The 11236-nt window shown below is 35.2% G+C and overlaps 1 protein-coding gene across 1 annotated transcript; it reads right to left on the reverse strand.

The window, feature by feature from the left end:
- Nucleotides 1-5975: 5975 nt before the first annotated feature.
- Nucleotides 5976-7478, reverse strand: LOC121247449 (protein FAR1-RELATED SEQUENCE 5-like). The gene is made up of 2 exons (XM_041145794.1): nt 7222-7478; nt 5976-6669 (listed from the first exon to the last, which is right to left on the reverse strand). The coding sequence occupies exons 1-2, from the start codon at nt 7476-7478 to the stop codon at nt 5976-5978; spliced, it is 951 nt and encodes a 316-aa protein (XP_041001728.1).
- Between the last annotated feature and the right edge of the window lie 3758 nt (nt 7479-11236).

The raw sequence follows: 11236 nt of genomic DNA on the forward strand, positions 1-11236 counted from the left end.
AGTTAAATAAAATATTGTTAGAATATTATTTTTTAATATTATTATTATTATAAAATTTAAAAAAGTTGAATTATTTATTATATATTTTTGTGTTAAAATTTAAAAAAATTATAATGATTAGATAAAATCATGAGCTGAGATAAGTTGTAGTAAATTTAGGATCCAAACTAACCCTTATAATTAAGTTGTACGTAGGTTGTTGTTATGCGGAGGCGGCAGCTACTATACCATTCAACTTAACGTTAAAAAGACAGGAAAAACGACCTACGACATTAATCTACACATGTATACTGTAGTCTTCCGGCCTCTTTTGAACCTACGGTGAATATTTGGGGCTTTGCATGTCCCAATGTTGTTATTCATTGTCTCTCTCTTTATTTATTTATTTTTAGATTAGGAATTGAATATTTGATTCTCTTAATGAGAAATTAAAGTATTATCAATTGATCTAAAAAATCTTGACCACTATTTCTTTATTTCGTGCTATATATTTGTTTTACTATTTTATCATATAGTGATATGTATATGAAAAACGCTTGGTTCAGTCGCCTGGGGGAAGCGGTGCGCAAGCGGCTACTGATGTGGCAATTTAATGAAACGCCCCGTTTTGATATTGTTTCCTTCATCCTCGTGTTTCAGTCCCAAATGATTTGAATTGTTTTCCAAAAACTCGTGTTTCATACAACAAGTTTCCCTCTCTGCGATTTTTCTTCCTCCCGACTTCCCTCCCTCTCTACTCCTCACAAGTTAGGGTTCTTTGTCCCCTCGAAGCCACGGCGCCTCTCCACTCAAAGACGCGGATTACGACCTCCCTTAGTGTCGAGATTGAAAGACTAAGACCACCCACTCGAAGCCTTCGATTCCTCCTTCCCTCGGTCACGTCTCCTACCGAAGGTAGCAATCCATTCGTCATCTTCCCTTCGTCTTCATCTTCGGTTGAAGAGCCCCTTCCCCTTTATCTCGAAAAAAACCCTAACTTCTTCGTTTCCCTTCATCCTGAAAAACCCTAACTTTCCTTCCCCTTCATCCCGAAAAATCCTAACTTTCGAATTTTCGGCACGCAACTTCATTTCCGACGTCTGCTACCACAAATCCGAGGTCCTATTAAAATGGGTATATTTTCTATTAAGATTCCATAATTTCCTCGTAGGATTTTTTTTTATCTATGAAATGTGTGATTTTTTTTTTTTATCTACAAACTGTTAGGGTTTTTTAGGTTCTTTCTCTTTGTATTACTGAATGGTATTTTTATTCTTTGGTTTGAAGGTATGGTAGATATCTATTTTCTTTCTATTATTACCATGAAACGTTTCTGTTGTAATCAAAATGGAAAATTATGTTATTTTTTTTCATTCTCTTAGTTTGTCTATGATATACGATCCCAAAAGGAGATAGATAGTCTTTCATATATGGCCAACATTTCACGTTCCAGTTTGGACCACTGGTTTCTATTCCTGTGTTGAAATTATGGTCTCTGTGTCCGATTACATGAACCAATTAATTGTGCAGTTGGGACCACTGCTGCCTCTTTCTATTTTTTTCTTCATTTAATTTCTTTTTTCGTTTCCCCCACTATCTTTATCAAGTTTTTAGTCTAGAAAAGAACTCTTATGGTAAGGCATTAAATAATAGGATACCCTACTGAGTTGGGATCATAAAGAAGATCCAAATAAACATTAAGTTTAGGGGCAGGAGCCAGAGCTATTGTGCTCTGAAGGTATTGAAAAATCAAGATAGCTTGTTGATTGGTGGTAGTTGGTGCCTGCTGCCTCTTTCTATTTGATCACTTAAACTAGAGCATAAAAGGATTTGAGGCTTGACTAGAATGATGTCTTCTCATGCAATAATGACCTCGTAATATTTAGGATATTTAGGTTTGTTCAAAGGTTGATATTTTGGATATAGATCCAGAGTCTTCTTACTTGATTTAGTATAAGATGATAAATGCATTTGTGCATGAAATGCTAAGATCTCAAATGTGGTATTTGATTTCTGTGAGACAATTAGGTGGGGAATAGCTCACTGCCTGAACTCAACAATTGAGAAATGACTGTACCTTACTCTGTTTTCACTTTTGATTGAGTTGGAGCTCTTTAATTGCATTGACTTGAACTAATGGTTTGAATTTTTTTTTTTGGGTGAGTGTTTGGTTTGAAAAGTTTGAGCTTGGTTTGTAAGGGCTTTGTTTGTTTTGGTTTGCCTTAGAGGATGCTTTGTGTTTAAGGTCTCTTTCAGGGTCTGTGTTCTTTATCTTCTAAATGAAGCCTTTTTGTTGTAAACTGTAGTTTGGTAAATGAAGTCTCTTTCTTCAAGTGCTTGTTTAGGTGCTTGAAAATCTTGGATTTCCCTGTTTTGTTTATCCTTGGAAAGAAAGAATAATTGATATGTTTTCAAATGCATCAAAACTTGTAGCTGTAAACCTCCTTAAGTTCTTGTCAGTAGTTAAAGGAAAAAAATAACTGAGCTGTTTTGGCTGATTTTCTCTTGTAGTTGCAGCTTCTAACAAATTTCTTTAATGCATTTTATGCCCATAGTAATGCATTTCTAACAAGGAAGATACTCGCCCATGTCTGGTCCAGGTGGAAGGCAAGTACATATCCTTTTTCTATTCCTTCTATATTATGCATTACTTTCTCTTGTCTGTTCTTTGCTTTTGTTTTACTTTTTCAACTCGTCTGATCCTGGTTCATATTAGAATGTCCTCATCATCACTGTCTTCTTCACTGTCAGCGAAACTATTGTGCTTCTGTAATATTGAAACTACATTGAGATATTCAAATACTAAAAAAAATTCAGGACGACCCTTCTTAGGGTGTCCAAAGTACAACACCAAGGTAAATAGTACTCTTGTAATGTAACTTGAAATAATATATTGATTATTATTACGTACCTAACACTTTTTTATATATGTGTTAAATATTAGGGATTACCATATTGCAAATATTTCAAGTGGGCTGATAGTAATCAGCACATAGACTCGGAACTACAAGAAAAAAAAAATTCAACTCTTAAGGAAGGAGGAAGAGCTCGAGAAGAGACTCATCGATATTGAAAAGAGGGAGATTCAGCTCCGTAAAATAGTAGATGAGATCGAGAAGAGAGAGATGGTGCTATGCAGTAGGAATGAGGAGGTTCGAAAAAAGGAGTTGGTCCTTGTTGAGAGAGAAGCTCTCCTAAGGCGTTCACGCATGCTACCCCGGCTGTATTGAGGTTTTGTGATAGTTGTTTGTTGTTACTTGGTGAATTTGTAGTGGTTTATGTTACAAATCAGATTCTGAATTTGTAGTTTAAGTGTTATAAAATAGCTTTTGGAATGTGATTTGTATATTATTATCATCACCTCACAAACGAACTCTCAATGTACACGTCTATTGCATATTTGGGACCTTTGAAAAGACAGTTTGTATGTATATTATTGCTTTACACGTCTAGTTTTTTGTCATTATGATGGATTTTCTCTTCTCTGTTCAGCCATAAGGACTTAGTTAATAAACTTGTGAGTATCTTTCTTTTACAGTCCTGTATATTTGGCAAGTAAGATCACATTGATACAAGAGCATAAGCAGGTAATGTCATCACCTTCAAAACAAACTTATATAATGAAGAGCCAAAACTGGTGCATAAAATCTGGTGCATGAAGAACCAAAACTGGTGCATAAAAAAACTTGTGCATAAAATCTGGTGCATACAATCTGGTGCATGAAGAACCAAAACTGGTGCATAAAAAAAACTGGTGCATAAAATCTGGTGCATACAAAATCTAGTGCATTAAAAAACTGGTGCATAAAAAATCTGGTGCATAAAAAAACTGGTGCATAACCCGGTAATGTAATCACCCAAACAAACTCTTTCCGTTGACTTTCTCACATACACCAACAAAGCCAAAATGAATCAAATTAATTAGTGCAGTGATATCCTAGTGGAACCGAAACGAGATTCAACCCGTGCCCATGACATGCCTACGTCCATCACTTCAATATTGCAGCAAAAGCAGGTAAATTCCCAAGCCATTTACTTTCTGCAAAGTGGAAAAAATCAACCTAAGTAATTACAACAATTTCAAAATCTTTCTTGCATACAAATAACTTGCATATCTTTCTCACCCCACACAAATAAATTACAATTTTCACTTGTGTCTTGCTTTCTTCCCACAAACTTGCCAAGCTTTCATTCCCACAAAAATAATTACAACTTCCACTTGTGTCATTCTTTCCTCCCACCAATTTATTTACAAAAACTTGCTACTTGTAACAAGGGATTTCACATTTAAAGGTTTCTCTTTGTGTTCTAGGAGCAGGGGCGGCTATGGAATCCCAAAAATGTTCAACCATCATGTTTGGTGACCTTGGCTGTAATCTTAGGCTGTGAACTTGCAACTATAGGGAAAAAAAATAATTAGCTACCATTGAGAACCTTCTTGAATGAAAAATTAGACAATAAAACTCTTGTTTACAGAAAATTGTATATATGGAGAAAGATCGATGCTTGAATATATGTGCACAAGTGACAAGAAGAATTTTCTTCAACTCACAGCTAGTATCTTTTTTCAATTGATTTAGTCCATATAAGACATGCCAAATGACAATATATGTAATGGAGCATCTTAGTTCAAAGGTTGAACTACCCTACCACCAAAGAGAGTATTCAAAGCTGGACTAGGAGACAACAAACAACTCTACACCGAATTGAAACTACATGATCAGCCTTCGCATATGTTTTGGCGACACAAGTGGAAAGCATGTTGATTGAAATTCCATCATATGAGGATTTACTGCACCATCTAATACTAGTTCATCCGTGTCAAGCATTTTTATTTTTATTTTGTCATTTTTTATTTTGGAGAGAAGGAAAAGGGGTAAGCAACCACTTCATTCTCTCTCATCATTGTATTATTGCATCATATGAGGTTTGTTTATTATTGAGGGAAAAAGCTGACATTACCTGTATACTTCATAAAGTGCATAACAAGTCTTCATAGGTAGAAACTAACAAAATCAAGTAACAATAAGATAATGTACTAAATGCGAATTACGGTTGGTCTTAACAATTAGCTATTCCAATACTATTTAACCATATTCACTTTGTCCAAAAAAAGAATAAGAAGTAATGTACTCACTGGTATTATCATTCTCTTAGTTTTTCTCATGCAAGGCAATTATCATCATTCGGTCTTGGATCTTCTTATTTTCTTATTTTCTTAATTTCTTACATTGTATTGAGTAATAGATTGACTGCACCATCAAATACTAGTGTAGAGTGTGCAAATATAACTTCCAGCTATATGGCTCTATTAATAGCCAAAATAAGTATCTTTTCTGCCACATTTTTTAAAAATGTTTGACATTCAAGGCAAGAATATTCAATTGCCTAAAGGTGTGCTAGAGTAAAACAAGAGATCACATGGTATACCTTTCATGCATATACCACAAAATTGAATCATAAGGTATAAAGTTTCAACAAATAGCTTTACCAGGAATTAGAATTCGACCATATCATTTAGGCAAAGTTTGTGATCCATCCACTCCAAGTTGCATCTGTAAAGAATAAATAGGAAATATTAATGTGACATCAATTTGGTGATATTAAAAATATAAAAAGTTTAGAAATATTACACTTTCTTGACTCCCAACCATATTTTGGAATCCACTAATGTCAAAAGTTGAGCTAAGTTGAATAGTCTAGTAATACATAGATAACATGACAAATATAAGTTATAACGCATGTATGTGGCAAATATTTGTCCAAGTAAGGCAGCAATTTTGCAACAAGAATATGTATACTTTCACGTTTCCTTCAGTAGCAAGATCTATCTCGGATGGGCCAAATAAATTCCTACACGTGTTTTGAGATGACGTATCTCTGTCATCTCACTAATAGTCAAGTAACAAGTAAAAACTCTATATCAGCACAATATTTGCATAAATAAATCAACCCAAATAACATGCATGTGACAAATATTATTGGTGTTAAAGGTATCAAACCTCTTTACGTTTTTCCTTTGCATTTGCTTTCTTTGTCCTCGCTTTAACCTTTCGCATTTCTTGCTCCATCCTGGATGCTCTTCTTAGAGATGAGGGTCTGCCTTTTCCGCGCACAACTCGTGGATTGAGTACTTGCTGCGAACTACCAATTGTAGTTGTATCCTTTGTCGTTAAACCAACATTAGAATCCGTTTGGGTCATTTTTGGGGGTTCTTGGTTGCCATGATATAAATCAATCATTGCATATAATTTCTTAGTTGTATCTTTAGTATGCTCTTTTGATCCCGCTGCATGAGTAATCATTCGATAACAAATATTCAACAGACTTGAATATCTGTTAGTATCTTCCCGTTGATTTCTTGTGTCATAGTTACTCTGGATTAATGTGTATCTCCGTTTGATGTCCTTCCTCCATCGATTTAAAATGTACCTATCTGGCAAATACTTTATTCCGTTACATTTCAATATGGTCAATACATGCCTACACAGTATCCCCTTCATTTGAAATAACCCACATGAGCACTTAACATCGCAATCTTCCTCATTAAAGTCCACATAATATGTAATATGTTTCGTGAACTCCTCAACACAAATTTCATCTTCTACTAGGTAGGTCTTCTTCAAACCATCCCGTCTAAGTAAAGATGGATCTATATCGAGCACACCCATAACTTGCTGCTGAACTTTCCTGAATTTTGCATTCGTGTACAACTCTTAGAATCTCTTCTCGATTGGAGATCTAGATATGCATGGAATTGTAAAGCTAAATGAGTGGAAGTCCAAACTGATTTCATTCTCGATTTTCTATCTCAATGCATTGTCAAACTGGTCGACAAACTCCTTCAAGTTTGTCTTGGCATGAACATATCCGTCGAAAAATGCATTCATACTTTCGCTCTGTTGTGTTGTACTCATGCAGCCCAAAAATACTCCTTTAGAAATACCGGTACCCAATGTGTGCGCTCAGCGTACAAACTTTGCAACCAAACATTCTCTTGCAAACTGTACATGCTAATTAACTCTTCCCACGATTTTTCAAACTCTTCAATAGTTTGACTGTCATACACAAATTTCATCAGCTGAGTTTTTAGGCCACTTTTGTAGGCACGATGGGAGCCAAGCTTCTCTTGAGGACTTTTTTCAGTATATGCTAGAGGCAAAATCTATGTCGGGTTTTTGGAATGTAATAATAGCTGGCGGGGCTATACCATCTATACACTGCAGCCAAGTATGAAATAACCATGTAAATGTCTCTGTGTCCTCACTGGAAATTAACCCTGCTCCTAAGAGAATCGACTGCCCATGATGGTTTACACCAACAAAGGGAGCAAAGGGCATCCCGTATTTGTTTGTCAAGTACGTGGTGTCAAATGTTATCACATCACCAAAATCTTGATAAGCTGCCCTACTGCGTGGATCTGCCCAAAAGACATTCTTTAACCTCCCATCATCATCTAAATCCATCAAGGCAAAGAAGCAGGGGTTCTTGTACTGCATCCTCAAAAATAGTCTCGAAGCGCTCCAGCACTACCAGCTCCAAGTCGTAGATGTCTTGCCTTATCGATGTAATTGCGACAATCTTTTTCCAAAAATGAGAGGTTCTGAAATCCTCCCGCACCGACAACAAGAGATCCGAAACTCTTGTTCATTCGAATGCCAGCTAGGTCGTTGGTATCTAGTACTATTTTTACAGTATCACTAACTTCGCGATTACATCGGAAGAAACGGGATTTCTGTGGACTCAACCCGTGATTGTGGGTATTATGAACTGTGGTCAACCGCATCTTTCCCCCAACTTTTAAGGCATTAATCATTGCCTTACAGTCAGTCTTTCCTATCGGTCGTGGTTTGGCGACATTCATTGTCCTATTCAGAGCTTTCCCCCCACGGGTACAACCAAGAGTGACATATCTGACACTCCCTTCGTCATCCCTTTCACTCCTTTGTGTCATGGATCCAAACCCGCATTTCTTAGCATATCGTTTATAATAGCTCATTAATTCCTCAAAAGAATCAAACTCCATCCCCGCTTTTGGCTCCTCAATCATATCACCACCATCCATTTGGTCTAACGGAGGTGTCTCGGCAGTGCCATCGCCAGTTTTCCCTGAATCTGGCCTATCCTCTTCACCTTGTTCATGAACTCTAGAGGAGGAACATGGGGCTTCAGTTTCCATACACCCGGGTGTATTCTTTTCGAATCTTTCAGTTGTATCGGAGCTTGTATCTATGGGAAGAGTTGGAGGTCTCATCCCATATTCAAATGGATAACCAGTATTTTGCTAAAAAAGAAAGCAATTAAACTTCCAAAAAATAGGAAAAAAAAAACCAACAATGAAGTTGCATCACCATATGAATGTTGCTTGGACATTAGTATGCATTTGGATATGTGATAAAAGCCGATGACCATGCAGGCCCTGGTCTGTAACTGTGCATGTAATTTGAAAAGTTTGGAGCAGTTGTTGGGATGTCCTAACATAACAATAATAATGATAATTAGCAAGTAGGAGGTTGACAAACTCCTAACAAATATTAAGAATCATATAACATACCGCAGTTGAGGGATTTGAGGTACAATGTGTTGATAGAGATGAGTTTTCTTTCCCTTTTTCCATGCTGACATGCTGCATTAAACAAAATTGTACAACCATTTTTATTGGAGGAAAAAATTTCAAAGAATTCAAAATCTTCGAAAAATAGCGGCTTTTTTAAACTTTTTGCAACAATTCAAACATTTAATTTACTTCCACAACTAATTATTTCATGTAGACAAGTAGACAACCATGGCAGCAACAAGTTAATAATTATTGCATGCATGTTCTGCTTCCATAACATGCATGCACAATTTTTTTTTATTTTTAAACCTATACTAGTATTATTAGTGTTAATAATTTTTGCATGCATGTTCTGCTTCCATAACATGCATGCACAAATTTCTTTTTTTTTTTTTAAACCTATACTAGTATTATTAGTGTTAATAATTATGCATGCATGTTTGCTTCCATAACATGCATGCACAATTTTTTTTTTTAAAACCTATACTAATAATATTAGTGTTAATAATTATTGCATGCATGTTCTGCTTCCATAACATGCATGCACAAATTTCTTTTTTTTTTTTTTTTAAACCTATACTAGTATTATTAGTGTTAATAATTATTGCATGCATGTTTGCTTCCATAACATGCATGCAATAATTTTTTTTTTCAAACTTATTCTAGTATTATTAGTGTTAATAATTATTGCATGCATGTTCTGCTTCCAACACTATACTAGTATTATTAGTATGGTGTTGGAAATATCTATCCACCATCAAGTTAATAATTATTACATCATGTTGATGATGATGGTGATGAGGAGATGGAAATTGATGAGGAACCTGTCGAGAGGCTCTGTGTTCAAGTGGATGAGCAAATGGCCAGAAGCGAAGCTAACGGTATGATTGATTTAGGGAAAACAAAAACTGTAGATTCAGACTTGCAACTTGTGACTTCTGAAGATATAAGTTTTAATAAGCCCGAGTGCTGCACATCTAGAGGTGGATGTATCAAGGAACAAAGTATTGAGGATACAAATGTTAATATGGAAGGAGCATCTGAACATGATAAGATAATGATAGTTGATTGTGCAGATCCTGTTAAAGACGCTTCATGTTCTTCTGATGTTAATGTGCTGGCTTGTCATACTCTCCTAGAGGAAAACAACAAAGAAAGAAACACACTTGAGGGGGATTCCTATTGGCAGCCCATTGAGCGGAAAAGGCCCACTTAGTTTAGTGCTTCTGTGTTGTGTTCCCTAAATGAAAAACACTTAGTGCTTCTGTTTTGAGAAACCGAAACCCATTTTTATACATTTTTAGACATGTTTTCAAGCTTCAAAACAGAGCTTCAAAATATAGCTTCAAAACAGAGGATATTCGTCCATTACATTCAAAGCACAATCCAAACTATGATTTCTTACCACACGGTAAAGAAGAAGAAGACGAAGACCGGTAGAGTACTATGAAGAAGAAGACGAACACCCACACCGTGAGACGACGATGCTTTCAGACCCACACCGTGATTTTCGGTAGAAGAATATTTCGGAAGAAAATAATCAAACCGACGATGATTCCGAGTATTTTTCTCACTTTCTTTCAACAAGCAAAGCAAATTTTTGAAACTTTCTCCGCACGGCCAAACTCAGAACGTGTTTCCTGAACATTTGGACATGAGTAGCTTGAAGAAGAAGCTTGTTGTTTTCATCTTCCTGCGTTTCTCCTCTTTTTTTTTTTTATTTGACGTGGCAAACAAAATTAATTTTTTTTTAGCCAACTGTGCACCATTTGCTATTCCCGACTGGCCGTAGAAGAAGTGTATGTATATATATATATATATGTATGTGTATCCTACGTACAACAATATTGTTTAAGAAGCCAAATGTGTACTGAAAAACAAACCATAATATACTCATTTTGCTTTCACATTTTTTTATTTAGGCAATTTTTATAATTTAGGGTGTGGATAGAAACATTAGTCACATTAATAAGGGATCATAAAAATTTTGAAAGATATAAAGATATTGCAAATGTGCAAGTTAGAGGAAATTATCAATATATACACTTTTTTATATAAATGATATATAATATATAAATAATATAAAGAAATAATAGATAAGCTGATGTGAGAAGTGGATGTGAGGGTGAGTAATTTTGAGAAGGAGAGATGACATTTGAAAGGTAATGATCCCATCAGCCTTTTAGTTGGCCAGTTGGTTGGCCTGTAACAACAATATGTGATATAAGAATAATTTAACAAAATAATTGCATATGACTCTGATATCAAAGACGTAATCCTAGGTAATAAATAGCTACTATTAAAATTATATGATGATGATAATGATAATAATAATAATAATAATAGACGATATAACCAGCCATATGCATGAAAACATGTAAACCAGGCGGTATAACCGACCATATGCAATACTAATATATATTAATGCTATTAGTAATATTCTAACTTATACTCAATAAAATTTGGTTTATGAAAAGATTATAAAAATGATTGTATGTCTTGTTATAAATGCATACAATCATTTACTTATACTGTGAATCATTTTTCCATTATATATATAGTATTAGTATATATCTAATAGTATTTGAATAAGTACTAATAGTATATATTATAACATTATACCCTATAATATATTAGTATATTTCTGTACGTGGCGCCCCCGACCCCCACGTACGGAAACTCGAGAATCGAGACACCCAG

The sequence above is a fragment of the Juglans microcarpa x Juglans regia genome, chromosome 1S (assembly GCF_004785595.1).
Source record: "Juglans microcarpa x Juglans regia isolate MS1-56 chromosome 1S, Jm3101_v1.0, whole genome shotgun sequence".
Classification (NCBI taxonomy): Eukaryota; Viridiplantae; Streptophyta; class Magnoliopsida; order Fagales; family Juglandaceae; genus Juglans; species Juglans microcarpa x Juglans regia.